This window comes from Macrobrachium rosenbergii, chromosome 13 (assembly GCF_040412425.1).
Source record: "Macrobrachium rosenbergii isolate ZJJX-2024 chromosome 13, ASM4041242v1, whole genome shotgun sequence".
Taxonomy (NCBI): domain Eukaryota; kingdom Metazoa; phylum Arthropoda; class Malacostraca; order Decapoda; family Palaemonidae; genus Macrobrachium; species Macrobrachium rosenbergii.
The window spans coordinates 18,899,024-18,925,827 of NC_089753.1; the positions used below are offsets into that span (position 1 = coordinate 18,899,024).

At 39.2% G+C, this 26,804-nt stretch overlaps 1 protein-coding gene across 2 annotated transcripts in view; it reads left to right on the plus strand.

Annotated features, from left to right (window-relative positions):
* The first annotated feature begins 8,778 nt into the window (after nucleotides 1-8,778).
* The window catches only part of LOC136844947 (axoneme-associated protein mst101(2)-like), a 70,887-nt gene continuing 52,861 nt past the window's right edge, over nucleotides 8,779-26,804 (plus strand). Inside the window, exons 1-5 of one of the 2 annotated variants that reach the window (XM_067114367.1) lie at nucleotides 8,788-9,139; nucleotides 13,709-14,390; nucleotides 22,281-22,399; nucleotides 22,559-22,780; nucleotides 22,905-23,161. Coding sequence is in view for 1 of the 2 variants with exons in the window: in XM_067114366.1 (XP_066970467.1) it covers nucleotides 9,067-9,139; nucleotides 22,281-22,399; nucleotides 22,559-22,780; nucleotides 22,905-23,161 (671 nt within the window). In the remaining variant the exon portion in view is untranslated. Of the gene's footprint in view, nucleotides 9,140-13,708; nucleotides 14,391-22,280; nucleotides 22,400-22,558; nucleotides 22,781-22,904; nucleotides 23,162-26,804 lie in introns of both variants that reach the window. The other variant, XM_067114366.1, reaches the window with a different exon arrangement.

Sequence of the window (26,804 nt, forward strand, 5' to 3'; positions counted from 1 at the left end):
AATATTTGTTTTAACTCGTATGTCTCATTAATACGGGTCTGAGATGCTCGCAGTGACATTTAATTTATTCAAGATCATTCTCTTCCTCGTTGTTTATGCAATTATTTTCTGTGTGTGTGATGGAGAGAGAGAGAGCGGACCTTAAATTGGTCTGTATAAACATAATGAATCGCATACTTTGCTTCTGCAAGAAGACACTGAGAAGAGGCGTATAATTTTCTTGAAATGGCGAGATTTATCAGAAATGGCGTTAATAGTTTAATTAAAACGACTTTTTCAAATATCTAATAAGTTTCTTTGTCATCTGCTCTTTTCGGTTGTACTCTCTATCTCGTGGTACGTAGATAAAGGCTCTTCATATCGCAAGTACGTTTTCTGGCGGGTTGAGCATTTTGCCGCCAAAAGTCCAATCCAGTACCCACTATTTTATGTACATCGGTGGCAAAACTTAGGACGAAGCAAGATGTAATAAAGCTGCTTAAGTGACACCACCTAAAAACCTAAGTGCGCGAATTGGCGGCTGTAGATATAATCTTCTTCCCACGTCATTAATAAAGACGTATGGTGTCACGTTTCTTGTAGTCCTAGTTAATTAATGCGACAGTGGTTATTTGTCTAACTGTTAGTCTTAATTGTCTTCGTTATTTTAACTATTATTTTATGTTGTTCTATTTCTTCCTCGCTTCTTAATTAGGTGCGGTTATTTAGTTTTTGAAAATTCTTCAAGCCCCCAGATGTGGAGTTGAAGACTAGACTTAAAAAGTTAGGCCTACTCTCCAACATTTCCGTCGTGCTGTCTCAAGACATACGATCTCAAATATGCATTAACAGGCGCGGACAAATTTTATCAGTTCTTCGGATGTATTTGTTGTCGTTCACTTCTGGTACAACAGTTTCGTTATCCCCATAGTACGTGGTCAATTACCCCCGTGGTACGTTGCAAGTCTTATCTTCACCGTATGCGACTGGCACCTTTGTTGTTTCTTATCCCAAGTCTTGGACGTGCATCTCGTTATCGTAATCCGATATTCGTCGACTGCAGGCTATCGTACCATAAGTTCGTCATATTACCCTTTATGTAAATCTGCCATGTAACATGATACTAGGTTTTCGGTAGAGTGAGTGCACATTTAAATTATTCCTCGGCAAAATAGTATAGTTCCTGATATGATAGGGTACCATATCATATATATATATATATATATATATATATATATATATATATATATATATATATATATATATATATATATATATATATATATATATATATTACCCAGGAAAACCTTTTTGATTTTCCTGCTTAAAAGTATGAAAATATAAACTATCCATATGCTATATATATATATATATATATATATATATATATATATATATATATATATATATATATATATACATATACAGGAAAATACATACATATATAGATGATATATATATATATAATATATATATATATATATATATATATATATATATATATATATATATACTATATATATATATATATATATATATCAAAAGTTTACTCTTCAGCAGAGAGAGAGAGAGAGAGAGAGAGAGAGCTAATTATTCAAATCTGCACTTATAGTGGAGAGTGCGAATAATGTTTAAGTTTTTTAACTCTAAACACGTTAAAAGATTTAAAAACTAATTTAACAGTTCACGTGAGATACTACATAATTAATGACCTCTTTATAAGAGAGAGAGAGAGAGAGAGAGAGAGAGAGAGAGAGAGAGAGTCTGGCCATGTATGTAGTATAGAGTATGCGAATAATATTGACGTATTTTTCAATGTTTACGTATTTTTCAACCATAATTAATGACCTCTTTATAAGAGAGAGAGAGAGAGAGATAGTTTTGCCATGTGTGTAGTATAGAGTATGCGAATAATGTTGACGTATTTGTCAACGATCAGCGAGTCAAGATATTTAACAACTAAAACAACAAATTACGTGAGAAACTACATAATTAATGATCTCGTTGAGAGAGAGAGAGAGAGAGAGAGAGAGATAAAGACCGTCCCAATTTCAAACCAACGTTGCGACGGACGGGAACACTGTTCGCCCGAGAGAAAATTTCCCGCCAAAACCAGCCCCCGAACGTTTTCTCGTACATTAATGGCGTCCAGTGATGATATCAGCAACGTTTAACATTTTTCACGGGGGAAACTCTGATTTCCGTCGTTTAATTAACCGAAAACAAGTTTTGCCGAATTAATTTACTTAGCAAATGGGTTTTACGTCATCGTAATCAGCGGAAATTGTTACAGGAGTTAAAAGCTCGCGAACAGTGGACCACTTAAAGCGCTAAATTAGTAATTTGCAAATTGGGCTATATTCTATATATTGGCATAGTTTAATACTTAAATACACAAATATTATATATATATGTATGTATGTATGTATGTATGTATGTATGTATGTATGTATGTATGTATGTGTATATATGAAAGAATGTTTGCAAGCGCGTGTGTATCTAAGTCGGGAGGCGTGTGCTAGTTCAGGTGTGTAGTGCTTACGTATATATTTACTGACTATGTGATGCGTTTTCGGTAGATTATTTAATCGGTCCCATGGTCACTTGCTCAAGCCATTTGAAAAATTCATGCGTGAAACTAGCATAAAAACGGAAATGCTGTGATAGACCTCCGTTACATTGATGAATGGTTTCTCTTGATAATGACACCATTTTCGCACGCTTGAGCGATGAAATGATTCGTTTTCATTTTCCCACGAACCGATAAGGGAGCTTTTAGGAAACTCTCGCAGGTATCGTTTGAATAGCAGACATAAGCGCGCCAAATCCCCCCTCGGGTGGCACCTGTCAGCAGGCCTATAATGATATTATCAGGATATAGACCGACGTCCAGTGGCAATTTCCGAGGGAAAACGGCAGTCGAGTTGATGTCTACTATATGCTCCTGATAAATAAGAAATAATCTGTTTCGGGGTAGAGTACCACTGGTTCGTATGTGGACTTCGATAAATCTAGTTTATGATCCTCTACCGGTGGACGTTTAGACAGAACAGATGTTTTGGTGTTATCATGAATTTTAATGTGGAACACATGTAGCATAGGAATTATGTAAAAATTAACGTTCGTTTGGGTAACATCATGTACACGAGCGCCTTTTGACATATAGAATGTTGTGGTATACTGTTATAAATTTTAGAGCAATCGACCGTGGCATACTGTGCCTTCACCGAAGAGAGAAGCGTTGCTTATTAACTTTTATTTCGATAATTGAGAATTGCGGAATCTATAGTTTACGTTAAGGCTTCTAATATTTGTAAAATAACTTTTTGTTCAGTTTTATTCTAAATAATATACACGAATGAGTATTCATCACGGCCAGAACACCGTGCTTTGTGGTCTGCTGCTTGAATCTCGAAACTTTACTACATTTCCAGGTTCGAATATAACTTTCTATTTTGAAGGGCTGATACATCACTTCCTTGGCTGTTAACCCTCCTTCACCTCTTGCCGGGCTGCTTTCTTCTCTTCCCTGTTATAGTTCTATGACCAATATTCTGATCACTGAAAAGCGAGAGGACTGTGTCTCAACTGTGAGGCTGTCTTTTAAAATGATCACAAACAATCACTAACTAATAAATCAAGCCGAGAGATGAACTAATCAGCCATAGCATTTGTAACACAGTCTAGAGCAAACTTGCACCTAGACCGAACTGTATCACCCAGAGGCTAGTGTCGTCTGGATCACAGTCACAGGCCAGTCATCGAAAGAAACGCTTGGCAGCTGAACTGAGTCATGAGGGGGAGGAGGAATTGAGCAATCGTCGATTTGCCTCATGAGAGAAGCTGTTTTTGAGCGTTGAGCCTAAACTAGAAAGCCAATGTTGAACCTACAAGGAGCCGACGACTCATTTCAAACAAGAAAGGTAGCCCCCAAGCCAATGCAACGAGCGATGGATTCCCGTAACTAATTATGGCGAAATCATTAAAGCAAAAGCAGTGCTAGCACGAGGCCACCATTATTTAATGGCAACCAGCACTTTATGAACAAGTTTCATGCGCTTTGACTCTCATCATCTTGCACGGACAATACTGTCAAATTCCTAATGCAGCTGTTACAGTGTCTGGTAAGCTAAATGTATCCATTCCTATGTGCCCAGGATGCCAACAGAGCTACCGCTAAAAACAGAACAGGATGCGGTTTGATCATCAATGACGTGCATCTTTCATTTCAGCACCGGGACTGCTCACTGTGTTAGCGATTTTTGAGGAAACGCGACATTTTATTATCCAAAGTTCACGTCTTGTCCACTGCTACCTGCGGTATTGACTCCCTTTAGCAGAAAAGGTAGAAGAAATCTTGGGTATTCGAACAGTGGATATACTCCTACTGAACAAACGCGAGATTTAAAAAAAAAAAAAAAAAATTCGTGACAGAACAGACTGTATTCAGTGAGGCCACAAAACTGTTGGTAATCAGGAACTCGGCAAACGATGTTATGAATCAATTGGAATTTTAAGTTACTCTCTCTCGGCCTTTGGCTCAAAATACGTGTTTTTTTTTATACTTTTTCTTCGTATGAACAGAAATCTTGCTTTGCTGCAAGAATGTGCGGGTTGCTTTGTGTATTATTATTATTATTAATAATTACTAGAAATATTGTAGTTCCTTAATGACTTAGTTTCATTGTAGAGTGTCGTTAAATCACAATGCAATAAACACAATATAAATTTATTTATATATATATATATATATATATATATATATATATATATATATATATATATATATATATAAGAGAGAGAGAGAGAAATGTATGTTTATATTATTCACATCATTCGAGAAACCTCTCTGGTAGGCTAATTAAACGTTACACTGTGTTAGCATGTATTCAAGTCCGCCACATTTCTTCCCTAACTGATACCTAACGTCTAACTTTCTACTGGTATTCCTCCTTCGCTTCTTGATTCGCCATGCCTTTCCTCTGTCTCCTCCTCCCTCCCTCCCTCCCCTCCCCAGTCTACCCTGCCCTCCCGCCCACCACCCATTCCAAATCCATGAGACACCCCCCTCCCACTTCCAGCCCTCCACCTCTCTTCATCAAACCAGGATGTTTCACCTCTGTATAGTCTTCCCAAGTTCTGACGCAATTGTAGAATTATTCAACGTCGGCCATCCTCCCGGCTTATGGAAACGAATTGTGTAAACTAATACATGAACACAAGCCTTTTTTCACTTACAGCTATTACAGACATATATATATATATATATATATATATATATATATATATATATATATATATATATATATATATATATATTTTATATTTGTGTATATATCTTTGTATGTATGTAACGCAATCTGTGGAATACCAAATCTGCACTATATCTCTCCACCTTCCAGCATATTGTATGTTGCAACCTAACTTTTGCCGCGATAAAGGAAAGAAAAAAAAAGATTGCAAATGGCAGTGGTTTCTCCCATAAAAAAGTCGTCCGTGGGAATATAACATGTTATGCACAAAACGGTCTTCACGAAAAGAAAGTGTTCGTTCTTTAGCGCCAACAAATAGAGTTGCATCACCAGTTAGAATCACTTGCATGCAATTTTAATGTTATGGGGTTGTAACGTCATCAGACTATTAAAGGTGAGCGGTAGAAGAAGAGAGGACTGCTGCCTCTCCGATGTTATGTAAGAACGTTCCCGACGCATAGAGGGCCTGCCTTGTGTGCGTGCGTGTTTATGTGCCTCCAAACTCTCCTGGTCTGAGTAGCGATTCCCTCTCTTCTCTCCTTCACTCACTCACTCTCCTTCACTCACTCAACCGCCCTCACCCTACGAGTAGCAGAGTATGTGCGAGCATCTCAAAATTTAAGAAGTCGCTTATTTATTTTACTGTCGCGATATATAACATTACAGTTATAGCGGCACCCTAGAAATTATTTACCGAAAGAGGAGACTGTCAGATGGTGATTTTTACAAAAGCCGCTCGTGTCTTCGTGTATAATACAACGTATACAGAAGGTCCGACCTCCAAGCACCGGTAGAAAGGGTCTGGAACGCTACATTATTGGGAGGGGGATATGACTTGGAGGAGTGGGGGTGGGGGCCGTTGAGACTGCATTAATGTACCTCTCTGGTTTCTCTAAAAACTTGGTAAAAGCTTCACGGCGATAGAGCAAATACTTGATGAGGATAGTTGTATGGAATATTATGATACTTAAACACTTGGTTTTGAATGTGGACTAATTTCGTTATGCAACGCCGCACAGGGTTGCTAGGTATGGGTAGGACCTCTCCAACGAGGAATGTGTCATTTGCAGTAAGAAGCGCCGTTGGTACATTAGGTGGAGCGCATTGAAAACGTCTGAAGTTAAGTCCGTTTGAATTGAGGTAAACTCAACAAGCAGGTGAAGCAGAAAGCGCAAAAGTTTTTGGTGGCAGTTGTACCATCGGAAACACCTGGTATATTACCAGACATACACAGCCTCACCCTACCACCATCATTGCTAAACAAAGGCTGCATGAGGCTGTTCCCATCTGCCTCGACAGCAACACTACGTCCCTCGTCCCCACCACCCCCACAGCCTCTGTTGCTGTGCCTATGTATGTTTGCTGTGCCTATCCCGTGTACCCTCTCAACATTCGCTGTAAACATTGCTGGAATAAGAGAAAAAAAAAACCTCATGCTCAAAATATTTATCTACAAAGCCTCGATTTTAAGAAATTCTTTATTATCGAAAATTTCACAGAGGAAACACACAAGTATTAGTTTATTGTTGTATCTTGTATAAAGACAAACGAAAACCTAACCCAACAACAAAATTGGTTCGTGACTAAAGATATGGAGCGGTAAAATTTTCCTACACTTCGGCATCATAATACCAGCGTTCCTCGAACCCCGGTACAATGAATTTTACCAACTGAATTGACATGTGTAATTCCAAAAGGGTATTGCATGCAATAGTTACAGCACATGACAAATAGCGACTGTCACGATCATTATCTCTTTGTGATATATATGCAGTTATAGAAGTACTCTCGTTCCATAAGAGGGTTTTTTTAAAAACTAGGGTTCACTGTCAACAAGAAACGCCATTTGGAACCAAACTCTTGGAATAATTATTTAATAAAAATAGATGAACAGCCTTTCATGGGCCCAGCACAAAAGCATCCATGTTAAGACATTGGAGGCAACGAACGAGGAGAGCAATTTCATAAGGTTACAGTTTGAGTCTTATATCGGGGTCGCTAGCCTGACATGCGAACCTCGACAACCTAACCTTCCATGTTTTAGGTTCTTAGCGTATCTGCACAAATGTTCCTGACAGGCGCTTCCGTACTTATTTCTGAGTGGTGGCCTAAGTATATGGCAACTGGCACTTTCTCTACAAAAAGGAAAAGTACAAAAGTCCAATGTATCAAGGTTTCGCGAAGTTTTTTCAAAATATCACATACGTTTTCAGTAACTTTCGTTTCAGTTAAAACAAGACGAATTTTATGCTGAAATCGGTTATCTCTAACGAAATAAAGCTAATTCAATTAACAGAACTATTGACATCATCCAAAGTATCTACTAATAAACAGCTGGCCCCGTGACACAATATTCTTCAGTCGACTGAAAGTGAATAATAATGGTTTTGTTGGAAATGTTAGTTACTGGTGTCTGACAGCCAATTCGCGCGCTTTTCCCTATTTTTCGTGCTTTAGCTAAAATGATTATATTTGTTTTTTGCCACCCAATCGATATCTACTTAACGTTAAATCTACGTGTGTATGGGATAACTTAATGTATATTGCTCTGACGAGGGGAAATGATTTTGTGGGTCGACTGGAAACTGTGCTAATATAATGCACTCCTCGTAACTAAAATAGGTCACTAGTGTATTAAAATTGCAGGATGGTAAACTACTCGAGTCGCTTCAAGCCCCTACCGTAGTCTTTTAAAGTATTCCGCGTAGTCTTTTCTCTCTCTTTGGTACTTATTAAATGCTCATACACGGCACGCTGAATAAATGTAAGAAAGGTTTCCGCATTTTCCTGTGCTGTTGAGAATGAGAACAAAATTAACCGCAAAAGAATGTTCGTGGAATACTGTGATAGCAAAGCCGAGCTGCTAAGACTGTTCGTAGTGACATGCAGTTGACTCGCAAGTGGGCTAGAAACTCAGACATGAACCAGGGAAAGGCGTGCACAAACCCCTCAACCCCTTGGACGCCGCAGGGGTGTCCTGTTACAGAACTCTGGAACAAACCTCAGGAAACCCCACATACGTACCCGTATTTCGCTCTGGTCATGTTCAACTGTTAAAGAGCAATGTATCTTCAGATAGAACCGATTCTAGCTGTGCAAAAGGATAAAATCAAACAAATATATTAACAGCAACAAATATAGCCGTGTAATACGGAATGCATGACGCGCTGCCATTTCATATCATGTGGCGATAAGGCCAAAGACGTGAATATGAATTACGTCTAAGCTTAAAAAGACAAAATGGCCGTGGTTCGTGGTGTAGCACGTCCTTCCTCTGGACCACTTCGCCCCACACTCGCATTTTCCACAGTTCCACAACTCCCGCTCGGTGCAAGTGTGCCGAGTACCCATCCGAAGGTGTTTTAGAAATAGATGGAAATGACAATTAAAGTAGTTGATATACATATTAACATTTATTTGTTAATTTAAACGTTATATTAACAATTTTGAGATATAAATAACGATTATCCAAGTAAAAAAGTGTTAAAATAACCTTTGAGTCGAGCACCAAAACTTTGAAATCGAGCCTTGGCTGTTTACCAACAGATGGCGGCAGTGAGTGAATAGTGTTCCAAGGGAAGGTTGTATGTGTTTGCTCCTCGATTATCGTTGTTTAATATGATCGTAGTGTAAGGGAAACCATCATATAGTGATATGTGACGAGGAATTGCCCCGTGGTGTTATCATGAACGACGAGAAAGAAGAAGAAAGTGTGAAATTAGGCGAAATTTGACAAAGGCCAACGTTAGTAAGCCTAACAACAACAGCAGCAGCGGTGGGGACCTCTTGGTTCAATGAGTGTACACCAACACAAACTTGTATTGGTGTCCGGACGATGGTTTCTCCCTCAAAAAAGAAGAGGCAGATAAAGGGAAGAGTGACGCCAGCCTTCAAAAGTGATCGCAAAGGTAATTGTAGCCATTGTTCAGGCCGGTTAGGAACATTCACTCGAGTTTGGCAGATAGGGGAAGGCGAAGTCGAGGGCGGTGTAGTTGGTGAGGGATGATGATGATAGTGGCTGACGCTCAGCCAACACCCGTCTCTCTCTCTCTCTCTCTCCTCTTTCTCTTTCTCTCTCGCTCTCCCTCACTGCCGCTCACAAACACACACGCTCTCTGATCAATACACCCTCACCTCCGGCCTTCTCTCACTTCTCTTACAAAGTATTTGACCCACTCCTGAAGGTGTCAGAAAGCTGGGGAATCATGAACCTCGGGTGAAGAAGGGATGGAGGTGGGTGGCCAGCCAGTGGCCCTCCTCCTCTTTCTCCTTCCTCCAGCGGCCTCCTCCTCCTCCTCCACCTCATCTCTGCTGGTGGCCAACACTGTCACTCATTCTGGGAGGGCACAGCCATTTTTATCCTGCACCTTCACTCTCAGCATATGGCATGGCCAGAGGGAACACTTGTCACCCTGGGGATGCTCAAAAGTGTCACCCTCCAAGGAACCTCTGGGGGAATAACAGTTTCTGTCATTTCTGGTGTGGCCAGTAAATTTTGGTAGGGTATAAATACTCATACACCAAAAATTATGAAGTATGTGAGTCTGTGGCCTAGGCAACTGCATAATTGATTTTTCACCCATGCAGGTTGATTTTTTAAGAATTACATATCGCTCGCTTCTTTCCGCTTCTGCTCATGCATTTTGGGTGGTCAGAAATATCTTCGTACAAGAATATTTTGAGACGTCAGTTTTTTTTACCACTATGGATTAGGGCAGTCAGTTTTTTTTATCACTACGGGTTAGGTGCAGTCTAATTTATGTAAAACAATATAGTTTACTTTGCACTATATGCACAAGTGTATGTATTGGTCAGAAGTATTCACGGAGAAAAATTGCGAAGTGGCTGCATTTTAGTTTTCACATTTAAACGATTTCTGCAAAATAAAAATATTGTTGCTTTTGCTTGAAGGAGCGTCACCTAGACAATTAGGTGTTTGTGGAATGGTGCATTATGTTAGGCTAAGTAGTAAATCAGATCTGTTACAGGTGCCCCTAAGGTCAGGTGTTTTACAAGCAAATATATTGGTTAGAGGTTAATTTGCTCTCAGCGCAGTTTTAAAGAGGTAATCAAGTTCAATCATATCTTTTAAAATGGTTCACTAATCATGTATTTTAAGGTAATGTGATGCTCTTGATATCCCTCAGCTGTAGTGCTGTTTGTTGTTGTGTTCAAGAACAGGCCAGTGGATAGAATTCATTCATTGACGTATTTGGTAAACATTGATGAATGTAGTTGCTTGGGTTGCGTTTTCCTTGTGTCAGGTAATCACTTAGTTACCTAATAGGAAATTAATATGTTAGATGCATAAGGCTCTTCTTAGACTCAGTTTGACTAATCTGTAATTTTTGAAGTGCAATACTTGCATCATTTGTCAGTTTTATTGCTATTTGCTGATAGTATGAGAAATGTCAGCCAGCAATGGCTGCAAATCACTTGCAGATTCCTGACAAAATTGTAGCTTCAAGGATGTGTCAGTGAGTACAGTATTAAAATTTGTCCGTTTCATTAGCATTTCTCTTGAACCTCAGTTGTAGTCATTTGGACTGCTTTCTGTGTCAGTTAATCAGTTGCGCTGTGTAGAGTCTTAAAGTTTTATTTAGTTACATCCATTAGGAAAATGAAAATGACATGAGGTGTGGATTTCTTGGTTGAGACCAGGCTAATATTTTCAAGTGAAAACTGTAATTTTCAGTTGACAACCTATGGACCTCTCAGTATTGTGAGAATCTGTAAAATTGTAGTGATGAGCTCTCGAATGTTATTTTGAACCCATGACAAGATGTCGAAGGTTGCGTCCCCACTGCAGTAAAACGTAGCACAAACAGCACACATGAGTTGAATAAAGTCAGTGACTTATTGGAAGTTCTAACCAGTTTCATACAGTTAACCAGTATTTACTAAAGTTTGTCTCCATTTAAAGTTGTTCAATTGTTGTCAGCTTGTTTGTGATATACAGTGTATGCAGGAAGCCAATGACATGTGTTTTTATGACATGTTATACTGCAGTGTGGACACTCTTAAGGTGTTTAAGAACATCCCTTGCTTGATCCCCAGTTTTTTGTCGTCATGAACAAACTCCTTCATCAGAATGTTCATATTGTGTGTAATAGATGATGATTTGTCCATTAATTTGTGTTATGTAGATAGTTGTATGTAGCAATGTAATTGTAAACTCTGATAGCAGCTAATCATTGGAATGTAACATGTTTAACCTTGTTCTTTTGCTTTCGTCATTTGGTTTGGCCAGTGGAGGAAGTGTCGTATGCACTTGAAGAGGCCTTTAGGTGTCAGTAAAACTTCTGTAGTGTACGTCTTTACAAATTTGAGCATTCTCATGGTATACTGTACTGTGAGATCTTTTATTTAATGTGGACCACACAGCCAAACGTCAAAGGTTTCTTGCTTTGGACATTACTTCACTTGAACTCTGTCGTCATCGTTACAGTGTGTTGACAGTGTTGTGATAATGTTGACACTCCGATTGGTAAATTGTCAGTTTTCCGTGTGTATATAATTATATCTTCGAAATGTATACAGGCAGTTCCCTGGGTTACGTGGGGGTTCCTGTCCCTGAAGGATGACGTAAGCTGGAAAACAATGTAAGCTAGAAAACCATATTAAAAAGTTGCTAAAAATGAGAAATAAAGTGAAAGCCTCACCTTTAATCCTTTGGTTGTCTGAATTGATTTACCTTGCTTCTGGTGAGGGGTGCATCCATGATCTTATAGAATTTTCTCCAAAAATATACAAACATTCTTCCATCACTTACAGCGCACCGTAAGACTGAAACAACTTAACCTCGGAACATCCGCTGTAACCCGGAACAGATTTTTTGATGAATACATTTGAAAAGCAACACAAGCTCAGGACGATGTAAGCTGAGACTGACGTAACCTAGGGACTGCCATATACTGTAACGTGTACCCTATGTTCTTGTGCTATATTTATGTCGTTTGATCTTTCCTTGAAGAGGCCGCTAGGTGTTGGTGAAACGGTTTTAAACTTTGTGTGGGTGTATATGATAATTTTTAATAGATGTTAAGCATCTATTTTTGCATGGAGTGTCAGGTTTAGCCAGTGTATTTTATGTTGCTTATAAGAATAAATTGGTGAGCAGGATGTGCTTATCTTGCTTGCCCTAGATCTTAAAGCTAGAAAACTCTAGTAACCAATTGTAAACTAGTAAAATTACAGTAGGCAGCTCTAAACATGAAAATTTAGAGTAGGCAGTTCTAAGCCTGATAAATTTGGGTAGGGAACCTTAACCCTGAAAAGTCTGTTTAGGCAACCTTAAACTTTAAAAATTTGGGTAGGCAACCTTAATCCTGAAAAAATCTGCTTAGGCAACATTAAACCTTAAAAATTTGGGTAGACAACCTTAACTCTGATAAATCTGCTTAGGCAACCTTAAACCTGAAAAATTTTGGTAGGCAACCTTAAATATGAAAACTTAGGACATGTGACCTTAAACTTGGAACATTAGGGTAGGCAACCTTAAACCTGAAAAATTAGGGTAGGTGATTTTGAACTTGCCCTTCCATGTAAATGTTGTCATGGAACAGAATGTAAGAAAGCAATAAAAGTGAATGATGGCAATTGGTTAAATTGGTTATCGTATTCATGTTGTATGTGAAAGGAAAGGAAGGTTCCTGCAAAACAGGCTGCTGTTAGACTTGGATGCCTAATCCATATTACCAAGTTGTCTGCCAGGATCTTTTAGATTTGGATATGGTACAGAGTTGTACTTTCCTTCCAGTTGTCCTTTAAAACTAATACAGTACCCTGCTCAAATGAACCAATGAAATTTGACATGAATAGTTTGTGATTTTAGATTGAATGCCATCCAGTGGATATTAACATAAGTTAGTTATTAAATACAATTGTGTGGGGAAATCTTCCTTTTAGCTTGGCCCCTGTGGTTTTTGTGTTGCTGTATTGCTATGAAAAAATTGTCCACCTGATTGCATAAAATGCAGTACTTGTGCTCTCATTTTGTTTAGTTTTTAGTTTTCCATGTTTAGTTTAGATATTTAACCTTACTAAAATTGGAAAAAATAGAATTGTATGAGTTAATTTTTGAAAATGATAATCAGGTAAGCTGTTCATAATATTATGTCATTTCACTTTGTGTAGGTCTTGTGGCAACCAAGACTACTTTTGTCTTATTATTCCTGTCAGGTCGCAATATCGTTTCACTTTGTGTAGGTCTGCGTGACAACCATGAGTACTGATGTCTTATTTTTCCTGTCAGATGAGTATTATAAAGCTGTATGAAAATTATGGGAGTATAAGATTATTTTGACATTAACCATTAAATTTTGATATTAGACTTGGTACCCTAGGTATGGTTAGGGTAAGCTACTCCATGTTGAACTCTGGAGGAAAGGATGCTTTATTGCCAGAAGTTAATGGGAAGGATGTTAAACTGACCTCTCTTTGGGTGCGTTATGTTAATCCAGTTCTGATGATTCCAGGACTGACAGGAGGTGCCACAAGCGCAATCTTGATGCATCTCGCCCTCTGAAGAGGTATGCACATGATTTTGGCCACCATTCTCCGCTACCTTTTAAGCAGTGTAAGGAAGCGAATCTCAGCCCACAGCCTTCTTGCAGTTTCACTATGGATCCCTCTGTCTCTGCCTTGGTCTGACATCCACTCTCTGCAAGGGACAGCCCGAGGCCTTCTCTCCTGAGCACCCTTACTTGGCCCCTCAAGCGCCCATTGAACCCTCTCAGGTTCCCATCGTTATCATTCAAGCGCCTGGCTGCTCCTGAATGCTTGGCGCCACCTCCGGAGCACCCAGCGCCAGCTCCCAAGAGCCAACTCTTCAGTGCCAGTCTCCTGCTCAGAGCGCCAAGCGCCCACTTCTGACCGTGGGTCTCCTACCCTATGCAGCCCTCCTTCAATATTTGCTGGCGAGCTTTCCTACCTTTTTTGCCCCAGCTGCCCTGGTCTCACCTGCCTCAACCTTCCTGATGAGGAACCATCCAGATGACAGATCTAGACTCCACACAGTGGTGCTTTCCTCGTCTTCTAGGAAGCATTGTTTCAATGTTAGCAATTTCATAGTCATTACCATGCCTTAATGTTTTGGAATAGAATATATCCATGTATCCCACCTCCATTCAATGTGGGATTCATCTATGTAATTACTTGGTAAGTAGTTACTTATATTTTTATAACAAAATTAAGTTTCATATATACGTACCAAGTAATTACAGAATCAGAGCCTGCCAGCCTCTCCTCATGGACATAAGGGCACAAACAGAATGAGGTTAACTGCTAAGTTGTTTCCAGTGGTCCTGTTAATGGGCGAGGCTTGTCACCTACGCTAAACAATCGAAGTGCTACTGCGCTTTTTTAAATAAAAGGCTGCCATGCAAGATAGAAACTATAGCTATTTAATTACTTGGTGAGTACAGTATATAGGCCTATATGAAACTTAATTTTATTATGAAAATATTTTTAACCCGAGTTCTCTACTAGTTATGGCTGGGTTTATGCTCCTTTGTTGGTGCATGATTAGTTTAAGGAGGAATCTTTTCGATTTTTATTTACTACACTTTGTGGGAAGTAAAATGTAGATTTAATGAACTCGGATTTGTCTTCTCATTAAAAGCTATTGGGCTCTTAAGTAATGTCTACAAAGATAGAGACTATCCAATTTGTGTGAAATGTGTCGGTATAATTATCTTTTAAGATACGATACAGTAATTCAGATGGTTTTTGCCTACCAGTTTTACCTAACAATTAGATTAATCCATATTTAACCAGGCAGGTTGTTTCCAGTGGCCCTGGCTTTCATGCAGTCTGCCAGGAAATGTTTAATTGGCCTCAATGTTGATGAAGAATCCTATTGTGACTGGTTTCATTATGGGTTCTATAATAGCTTCATCAGCTATAAAACCACTTATTCCAACTGGGGTACACCACAGGATTCATCATCCCCACAATGGATGAATACACAAAATTAGTAATAATGATAATATAATAATAATAATAGTGGCATCCGACTGAAAATAGCAGTGGGATGGCTGGAATGTTTAGTGTTGTCAGTAAAAACTGATTGCTCTCTTTTAAGTAGTAGTAAAGAACATGATTTTATGATAACTGCACTGAGAGTTCCTAACTGATCATGTATGTTTTCTGTAAGGTCTCTGAAAAAAATGCAAGTACCTCTTTACATTCTGGGTCAGTTGTCAGCTTGCTGCATGCACATGTGAACCATTAAGTTACCTTTGTTTGGCTGTGTTGTTTGGGAGAACACTGAATCCTGCCAGCTCTCTTGTTTTCTTTACAAGATACAGCAAGAGGTGATCTGCTGTCAGGATTGGGGTTGATCGTCATATCTTGTTGTGTGGTATGCAGACCAGCCAACTCTCCCAGTTTTGTTTGGAATCTGAGAGATTTATCCCACTTCTTCAACCACAGTCCAAATTTCCTTGATCCCAGAATTAAGGACTGAATATTGCATGAACCTCTTCAATTTGTCCCAGGTTTTTAATGCAAACACCTTAAATGTATTTTATCAGGGAAATTTCTACTTCAGCTTCATTGGCTGAAACTGAAGCTCAGCTTGGACTTACTGGTGTACTGTTGGCCATTGTTTATGTTGGGGTAGCATAAACTTGGTAAGTGTAGAAGTAAAGTATTTCAGCTCTTTTATGATAGTGATTGTATTCCTGGTGCATTGCATTGACTGTACTTACATATTTACTGCAGTAGACCTAAAAATTTCATGATGAAGTAGTTCTAGGACTATTGCCTCTCTCTCTTTGCCTTATTGAAAGCAACCTCTTTGGCATTTGTGAAACTTGGTATGAGAATGTTCTTGCCTATATTGTAACTGATGACCAATGAAATTAATGAGAAATGAGTGAAAAAGTAGCTTTGCTAAAACTTTTATAGTAATTCCATTTCTGGTCCCTGTGTAAGTACGCAGATTGCTCGTATATGGATTTGCACTTCAGCTGCCAATAAAGAAAGTGTAGGAGGGAAAGCTCAGCTGCTTGAAGTTGCTATGGTGTGGCATAGCTGAAGCAGGAAGGTTAGACAGCTGAAGGCCAAGCAGTCTTTTGAGAAGAATCAGGATTCTGTGCTACTTATATCTTGCCAAGTGAAGAGCTGACAAACAGTGTTAGTGGATCTGAATCAAAGACATCATTTATTGACATATATGAACAGGCAGAGCTGATTCTGTGGAGTTCTTGACTCATGGTGCCACTAGAGGTGATGGAAGTTTTCAGGGGTAAGGATGTGAGGAGAGGCAATGTCCCACATGCTAGCAGGAAGTTGGTATGGCCCACGGCAACAAACGGGTTTGAGAGGTGAAGCAGGCATCCTTTTTGGTTGGGGCGCCAGCAGTAGGTGCTTCTTGCTGGAACTGAAAGCGTGGGCTCCTTAGCAGTCATAAACTGAAGATGAAGCCTATTCTGAAGAGACAGATCATGCAGCAAACATTATAATTTGATAAACATTGCTGGAGAAGATGGTTTGGATGGATTACCAAAAGAAGATTCCAAGGGGCATCAGATGAGATCCTGGAAGAATGTCTCACTCATTCTCTATTTTAGTAGAGAGACCATTACAAGCTCGCCAAAGAAGACCTTTAGTTGTAGGCTGACACAATTTGATGCTTGAATCTGGGGTAAAGATAATTCAAATAGCCAAAGAAAATGGGTTTATTGCCCCCCTTCCAACCAGTTTCAACTCTGTTGCTCCAACAGGCCAAAAGACTATATCGTAAAAATGAAAGCCACAGTTTGTTTGGGACGAGATGTTAAAGAAAGGATGCCTAAAATACTCATATATATATAAAATAAAATAATGTAGATTTAATTATGTACTGTTTTTATATGTAAAAAATAAATTTGGAAATTAATATAAAGATTAAGGCAAAAATCAATGAGCAAAAGATGCAATACAGTACTGTATGCAGTTTCCCAATTTAAGCCGGATGGTCAGAAACCTGATCCTATAGTAAGCTGGATTCTCTCTCTCTCTCTCTCTCTCTCTCTCTCTCTCTCTCTCTCTCTCTCTCTCTCTCTCTCTCTCTCTGTGTGTGTGTGTGAGAGTTGATAGTTATCAGTTCATGCTACTTTATTAATGGATACAGAACATTGCTCTTCCAGGTACTTTATTTCTTGATATTGATTTACCATAAATTAAAGCATTGCTCAAGATCCTTGACAGTGAGATTTTTGCTAGGATGCGATGTGTGCTGGTGGTAGCCTGTGACAGTTGGTATCGTGAATTCCTCAATAGATATGGTAGGTGCATATCTAATACAGTTACAGCAGATAGTGAAAGGGTCTTAATTTTATATCCAAACAGGAGTTCATGCTAAGTCTATTAAAACTCTAATCTTTATTGGAATTGGAAAATGTGCCTTATTAAGTCACCCTTAGAAGTTTCCTTCAATAGCTCTTTCCATGGCAGAGCATATTAATGAGCTTCAAGCCCTTTATTGTGATGTGGTTATTGTTCAAGCGGACACCTTGTTTAGAGCCAGAAACATCAAAGTGAAAGGCTTTCCCAGATTTGTGAGTGCCTAAATTAACTGATGTAGTGGACAATGAAGAAGAGGCTTTGGTATTTCCAGACATAGCGCCAAGGGTTTACCTGGACATGCTTAAACCTGTACGAGGAGGAGTTGAAAATATACAGCATCTGTGGTGTGAGGATGCCTAACACTCCTATGGCCAGGAATACTCTCCTTTATTCTATGTTGCTGAATTAAGTCAGCACACTCAGAGTTGAATCCTGAGCATGTTCCTTTTTTAAAGTAAAACCTCGTGACATCCTTACAAACCATTCGCTAGAGGTTGTCAGTGCTACTCAGTGAAGATGTAACTCAGTTTTTGCCTCTCATTATTTACGATACATTGAAATTTGTATGAGAATTGTAAAGCCCTTAGTCCTATTGTCACGGCAGGGATGATTTTCTCCAGAACCAAATGTGATAGAGATCTTCCTTTATCTCTTCATTAGGTTGTTAGGAAATCCTGATGTTGAGTTTGGTGAGCATGAAGGTACACATTGGTGTATATAAGAGTATGTACCTTCATACCTGAAGGTAGTCATTTTCTTTAGTTTTGGACTATCAGTTAATGGACTTTCAACTCTGGCACAGGAGCCAGTAGTACTCTTTGAGATGGAGTCCTATTTCTCTGTAAGGATCTCCGACAAGTCTTGCTGCAGGGATGTACACCCTGCTGTGGATCCACCATCTGGTGCAGCACATACCAGGAAGGATCACGCAGCTTGTAAGAATGCTTAGAAGTTTCTCTGGCTGCAATAACCCATCGTATTAATTCATTGTGGTAGTTGGCTAACTTTAACAATAAATAGATAGATTCATCTCAAATAATGAGAATTTTTATGATAAAATTAATTATTTGGGTACTTACCCAGCCTCCCCACATCTTTGTGGGTGGTCAGGAAGAATTCTGACAGAAACGTAGACATTCCAGCGCCACCTGGTGGGAAACAGGTGATTTTAAACAGTCCAGCTGTGTCATCCAAGCATAAGTCTCTTGTTTATTTTGAGTGCCAGTCACACCTAACAGTGTGAAGATGTAAGCCAACTTGTAAAAGTAGGTAAGTATCCAAATAATTACTGTATATCATAAAAATGTCTTAATTTAATCTAAATGGTATGAATACTTTGGGACCCTGGGAAGTTGATGAGGAGGTACAGATTAAAAATCCCAATTATACCTGCCCAAAGTAGGTAAACATTAACTACTTCAGAGATTAGAGAATAAGGGAAATCCCCCATTGCAGGTTGTCTGTTCTGCCATCAGAACCTCCTCAGTCAGGACTGGGCAGTCCACAGGCATTGTTGAAGCGGACTGCTATCTGGAAAGCTTGTAAGTTGAAGGGATTGAATCTTGAATTGGTTGTCTAGAACCAACTTTTGTGAGACCCCAGGTGCCTGGTTATGATCTGCCATGTCTTGACCAGCAGATGAGAATATTTCGAAGGAACTGTTAAATTACCATTGATAAATTCTTGATCCTTTCCTTAGGAAGGATTTACCAACTCCTTCCTTGTGTCTATGGGGAATCCATCCCTAACCTACTCTGACTTCCCCTGGTGAAATGCTTTGAAGGTGAACCCCCTATTTTTTTTTTTTTTTTATTCTTGCACAAGTGGAAGCAAGGCCTTCTTCCCAGAAACTGTGCTTAATATAGCTGGGTATAAATGTGTGTAGGAAATCCGTTGAGGACCCAACTCTCTTGGACATTGAGGCATGAAGAACTAACAAAGGGGGCATCTTTTGTGGTGAAGTCTTGGAGCAGGATGCCATGAAATAGGCCAATTGTCCATATTGAATTCAAATGAAGAGCTATGCTACCTCATTTCTCTCAATCGTTCGAGGTGTAAAGGTCAACACCATTGTTTTATTTCAGTTAATGTAACTCATTGCTGTTTTTCATTGTTTTTTTTTTATTTATATCAAACAGCACCCCAAATAGCGCGCGTATACTCGCTGCAAATAAAAGGTAATGGTAGGAGTCAAGATTTTGAGGGCAAGCTATTATTTACCTACTTATTATCAGTCATGCAACACGATTTATATTGATATGCAAGGAAAGGAAAATATATTGAAATCAGTTTGAATTAGGAACATATTGTTATGATCATTGTGGTTCAGTAAATATGTAGATGTACAAATAAAACATCTAACACTATACATAAACATAATTTATGGACAAAATGTCTTCATCATCACTCTCGAGGAAGAGGTCATCATCCCTGTCCTTATCGTCACTAGCGATGTCAGTGATGACTTCTTCCACACACTCATGAATGTTGTCTGACTTCCAGTACTCCTCCTCAAAATGATGGGATTGTCTAACAGTTCCTACCCACACTTTTATGTAAGTTATGAGGACAGTATGCATTACAATATACTTTGTAAGGATTTTTTATGTAAAATCGTACATGCAGAATGACCTTTCAGATCCCAGCAGCGTTAGAATAGCATAAACAATTATAAAATTGTACATATTTCTATAGCATTTACAACGCAAAATAAAGTACATGTTATCCACCTATTTATTTTTTATTAGCTCTATCGATAACTATTGTATAACAATGCGTATTACAGTATCTGCGGTTAAGTTTAGTAGGAAATAAAATAGTAAGGAAGGTGTTTGAGATGAGTGTTGCCAAGTAGGCTAACTATTACCCACTATAGAAATAATTACGTATTCACACTACAGTAGATCTTGTCACAGGTCTTCTTGGTTGTATGCAAAGTGGCAAGCTGTAGCACAAATGCAGTCTTGCAACTATGGGGGTAATTCCATATCCTGCTGACCATTATCGAATTCACCCGTTAGTGACTTACTGCCTACATGGTGGATGGGTGGAGCCTCACGACATCATATGTTTGTCACGAATGGTTTTAGGATCCTTTTCTGTGATTTTCTCAGTTCCAGCATCAGCGACTTCATTTTACTCTATAAATATCAAAACTATTGAACTTAGGTACTAAATAATACTTGCAAAAATTAGGTAGAGTTATAAAATATACACTTGCCAACTTTCACCTTTATCTGCTGCTTTGATAAAAAGGTGTTGCCAAAAAAGTGTTTCACCAGCTCTGAATCCCATAGTAAACAAGTATTTAAAGGCTGCCACTGCCATTTCAATGACTTTGGGACCTCTCAGATAACCAGGATGGAAACATCCCAGAAAGGTAACCATCTGCTGAGCTTTGCCCCACTGCCTCCCAAACCCTAATCTTCCCAGACAGCAGAAAGCTAATACCACCTAGGACCCATTCCTGCTAGGAACGTTGGGAGGATCTCTACAAAACCTCTCATTCTGTTGTACCCCTATTGGAGAGAGAGAGTATCATTGACCCTAGATAGGAGGCGGCTAGAGCATCTTTAGCCATGTCTTCAGCGGTGCCTTAAGGGCAAAATACTACTGTGCAGAGTTGTATGGGGACTCCTATGGAGTGATCATAACCCCCACTTGCACCCTGCTTTACATAGTGATGCTTGATGCTCTTCAAGATGCAGCGAAGGGATGAGAGGATATTGCCAACTCCTGAGGTAGATCTGCCAGTAAGGAGCTGGTTTTAGGCTTGGCAAGGGGAGACATTTGTTCCTTTGAGCAGTCACTTGGATATTCAGAATCATTGCTACCGTGCTCCATCCACTTTTTAGCATTTTCCTTTAACTCCATTCCTGCTTCCTTTCGTCAGTCTTGCTGTCCTAAATCCCTGTTACATCTTGGTGCAGCTGTTGGGTTGTCTCCCATTCCCAACTTTAGATCTTGTACTTGCTGTCCAGTCACTCCAACTACCTCTTTTCGCAATCATGAAGCTACTCAGTGGGCAAAAATACCCCAATACTTGGCTTGACAGCTTAAATTTCTTAAATCAGTCTGTCAGAAGAAGAAAACTTTATCATGTATGTTTAAGACCTGTACTACATCCAACACACATTGGCCATGGAAAACACCCCCCCCTTTTATTTTTTCTGCAGGAGCCTTAATTTATGTTGAGAATGCTATTGGAAGATTATGGTACAAATAAGGGGACTGTAGAGATGTGGCAGCCAGTAGCTGGAAAATTAGTGAATTTCATTGATTGAGACGATTTGGATATATGATAAGGGATGAGTTACAGCTAATATATGATAAGGGATGAGGGACAGCCAGAAAAGTTCTGGACAGAGGTCAGCAGGAAGGTCAAGAAAGTTTTGAAAAAAATGGCCACTGAACTCCAAGACTGGGTGGGAATTTAGGGAGGAAGCACACAAGGCAGAGTGGAGAGAAGTCATTTAATGTTTAACCCCATAAAAGGAAAATTATTTTGTCTTCTAAGGCATGTATAGCTGTTATTTAAAGTCAGGTCAATGTATATTCTTCATGGTAACTTGTACAAAGTAGTTACCCACATGAATTTTAGGAAAGGCAAGGAAATTACAGTACATCAGGATTATGCTATGATGTGTGTGTTGGAAAGGGAATCATATTCAAATTTTTGGGTTTCTGATTTTTTTTTTTTTTCATTCTTCATTTCAGGTGACAAGGCTATCAGCAAACTTCCTTACAAGCCTTTGTTTAACAAACGGTTCTATCTTGATTTGAAGGGTTACAGAGGCACAGCCAACATAACTGCTGATATACAGACTCTAGGAGGGGTGAGTAGAGGTCCTTCTCATACAGTATATCATGATTGAAATTTAAAGCTGGAGTTATAAAAATACTATACAGTAATTACATTGCATCACAGTTATGGAGAAAGAATCCAGTATGAGGGCTTTTGTGTTGAAGAATATATTTATTTTTAAAATTTTCAGATTGTTGAAGAGTTCCTGAGTCGAGAGGTGAATTATGTGATAAGCACGAGGGGAAGCCAGACGACAGGGGGATCTAGCAGTGAACTGCAACCATCACCTAGTACAGTTCACACAGCTTCTCCGCACACTCCGCAGCAACCCTTGTCTTCGTTACCCTCGACTTCACATGATTCACCCCTCAATATAGACTCTCCGAGAGAAGAGAGTGGAAAAAAACGTGTGGTGTGTAACTTTTTTGCAGTGTTTCACGTTTGAAAAAATTGGAAAACTAGTGAACACTGTTATAGTAACTTGAAAATTCAAAATTGGTAGCATTTAAATTTTTTTTTTATTTTTGCTTTTGTAGCGAACGCGAGCAGAAGTTTTGCTGGAACGTGCTTGCGTCAGACGACAAGGCACTTGTGATGTTCTTGAAAATGCCAGGCTATGGAATGTTCCAGTGTGGCCGCTAGCCAAGCTCCTGAAGTGGATAGCGTTGCTGAAAGAGGACGGGCGATACAGACCCCCACAAAAGTCAAGTGCCATAAACCATAAACACTCGTCTTCCTCGCCTAAAGTCCAGCGTCTCAAAACTCCTTTTATCAAAACAGAATCTTTCAGCAGGTAAATTTTAAGATAAGTCTTGTTTCTTGGAAATGTAGGCTTTCTATAGTTTTGAGGTATGTTCCTTTAATTTGAAATATGTCCAGTTTGCAGACAGTCTTCATTTACTTCACTCTGCACCTTAAGTCTTCATTTACTTCACTGTGCGCCTAACTAGAGATTTAACCTATTTATTGGGTGTCCACAGTATTGTAAGCACCATGGAACATGAAGGTATTACAGACTTCTTGTGGAGTAATTGAATTTATATGTAAATTACTGTAATTTTCCATTTTATTTGGCTTGCTCTTTGTTCTAAGTAGACTTCACGTTTCTATGATTTGTGAAGGAAATGAGCATATATTTCTGAATTTTATAGTAGTTGAAATGTCCTGTCACAATTAGTGATGAAGGGTAATGCTCAAATTGAAGCCTTTTTACAGCAATCATGCACCTAATTATTAGGGTTTGAGAAAAGTTTGTTGAATCTAAGATTGGTTTTACGTAGGGTTTAGTGAAGTGATGCAGCATTTTTACGTAGGGTTTAGTGAAGTGATGCAGCATTTTGGGAATGCGGTAGTCCTTTGATATAGAAGAAGGTTGGCAAATTAGGATTGAACTATCTTTTGACAACTGTAGCCTGAATGTATTCTCCCTCTCTGGAGCCACTTGTATTCCTAATGAATGTTTGTCCTGTAAGTTGTTTCTGTCAGTGTAGTATTTAAATGTTTTCAGGTATTATTGATACTTTGGACAGATAAAATGTTTTATTATAGGTTATTTAAAAGGGCCCAGTCCAGTTAGGGAAAAAAATCTGTTTTTTGTAATGGCTCTTAATATCTACACAAGAGGCAAGGAATGTTATATACATAGATTTTACACCAAAAAACTATTCTAGAGATATCTTTCCAATTAATATAAAATTGAAAGCCTTCTACAGACAGTCCCCGGTTATCGGCGGGGCTTCCGTTCCGACAGTGCGATGATAAGTGAAAATCACCACTAACCAAAAATCAGCGATTTCCGGGGCTTATTGGCGCCGATAACCAAAGATCGACGCCTCTGTTAGGTGTGTATCGGCGCCAGTACCTGATTATTGGCACTGATAAGTGGAAATCGGCGCATATGTGCGCCGAAAATCGGCGTCGCTAGACAGGCACCATAAAATTGGATCGCCGATAACCAGGGACCACCTGTATGCTAATTATTAAATGTTACGAGGCCCTTGTGAAGACCTTCAAAAAAAAAAAAAAAAATTGTGAAAAATAGTGTTTTTGAAATACCTACTTTACGGTAAATTTACATTTTCAATTTTACAGTTCCCAAAATTAAAGTGTACTGAAATCGGATTCTTTCTTGATATAAAAGAGGTCATAGACCTATTGTATGATCTGTAATGAAACTGGTGGAAAAAAGTTGGATTAGAAGGCTTGTTTTTGAAATATGGATTTTTATATAAGTAACTTAACAAGTGATTACATTGCTATTAGTTTTGCTCAGAGCTAAAATTTGGAAATACGTGGGTCCTGCTATTTTGTTTTGGCTAGGTGACTAACCCTTCTCAGTATGGTGAGACAGGTGATAAACAGGTTCCAGGTCCATCAGAATCTGTCGATGATTCTAGTAGCTCCCTTTCGGCCAACAAAAGAATGGTTCCCAGACCTTCTCAACCCCCTGGTGGACTTTCCGAGACTGCTACCTCAAAAACCTCGTCTTCTAAAACAGCCCCACTTCTGGCGGTTTCATCAGGGGTTGTCTACTCTGACCCTGACAGGCTACAAATTGTCAGAAAACTCCTTAGAAAGAAGGGGTTTTCAAGCTGTTGCCAAGTGCAGATGGCAGACCTCTGGCAGAGTATATGAAGCTAAGTGGACAATACTTAGAGACTGGTGCAGAAGGCACAGAGTTTTGTCTTCTGAGACATCTGTAGCAGAAATAGCAGACTTTCTGCAATATCTAAAGACCGATAGGAGCCTGTCAACCTCAACGATCATGGGGTATAGGGCCATGTTAAGCTCTGTCTTCCAACACGGGAGTGGATCTTTCCTCTAATCAGGACTTGTTGGATCTTATTAAATCATTTGACACCCTAAGACAGGAGGAGGTAGTAGTAGTAGTGCCAGGAACCTAGATCTGGTTCTTAAGTGGTTCTCTGGCCCTCGATTTGAGCCCACGTGCTCAATTTCTCTGAGAGATTTGACTAGAAAGACCCTTTTTCTGTTAACCTTAGCGACCACTAAATTGGTCAGTGAAATCCATGCAATAGACAGTAGAGCAGGCTTCTCCCAAGGGAATGCTGTCTGTTCCTTTTCCTTGGGATTTATAGCCAGAAATGAGTCGCTTTCCAAGCTGTGGCCTTGTTCCTTTTTAATTAATAGTTTGTCAGAAATTTTAGATCCAGTTTAGGAAGAGAGAGAGTCGTGTCCTGTGAGTGCTCTGAAGTATTATCTTCACAGAACAGAAAAAATATGTGGACCTTCTAGTGCATTATGGTGTTCAGTTGAGAATCCTTCACGTCCACTGTCAAAGAATGGCCTGGCATTCTTCCTCAGAGACCTCATCTCAGAAGCCCATTCTTCGGTTGGAGGTGAGGCTTTTCTCTTGTGTAAAGTGAAAGCTCATGAAATTAGAGCTGTAGCCACTTCTTTGGCATTCAAGCATAGTTTGTCTCTCTCCTCCATATTGCAAGCAACTTTTTGGAAATGCAAGTCGGTGTTTGCATCACAATATCTAAAGGAAATTGAAACAGTTTATGATAATTGGTGTAGTGTTTGGGGAAGGAAGCATAAGAAGCATTCCTTCCTTCCTTTCTTCGCCTTGAAATAGGGTTGTCAAGTATTTTAGGGGAGCCTGGGGATACTGTGTATTGTAGTGCCCTCCAGTCCTTTCATGGTTGGGGGAGTGGTTTTTAATCTTTTGGTGGTATTAGGTGATGATATTTTTTACGGTTGTATATTCTGTACTGCGCCCAGGGGCAACATGTTATCCTTGTCAGCAATTAGAACTATCCTTGTTGCAAGGTACCCACTGATATAGTAGGCAATCCTCGGCAATAGCACTGCGCCACTATACGATCAGACAATCGCCAAACAGAGGCAGTATCTTCCTGCAACAGCCCGCTTATCAGGTAACGAAACAACAGGCATTATTTTGATACTAGCAGTTTTTTCTGTTCTCAAATTCATTACCATTCGTAATGTTTTGGGGTAGATATGTTCATGCATCCCACCTCTTGTCAATGTGGGAATCAGCAATGTAATTACTTAGTAAGTTACTTATATAAAAATGACATTTTTATGATAAAGTTTTATATATACTTACCAAGTAATTACATATTGGAGCCTGCCCTCCTCCCCTCGCATGAACATAGGGCATAAACAAATTGAGATATTTTGCTAGTTGTCCCTCTCTTACCCCCAAAGTGGGCAGGGTTAGTCACCTAGCCAAAACAAAATAGCGCGACCTGAGAATTTCAGAATTTTAGCTGCCAAGCAAGTGAAATTAATAGCAATGTAGTTACTAGGTAAGTATATATAAAACTATTTTATCATAAAAATGTCATTTTCATCCTAACATGCAGATAGCTTTCAGTAGCAAGAGATAACTTATGAAACTAAAAGATTGCCTTTTTTAACTTTGAATTAATGCTTTTTTTTTTCCCTTG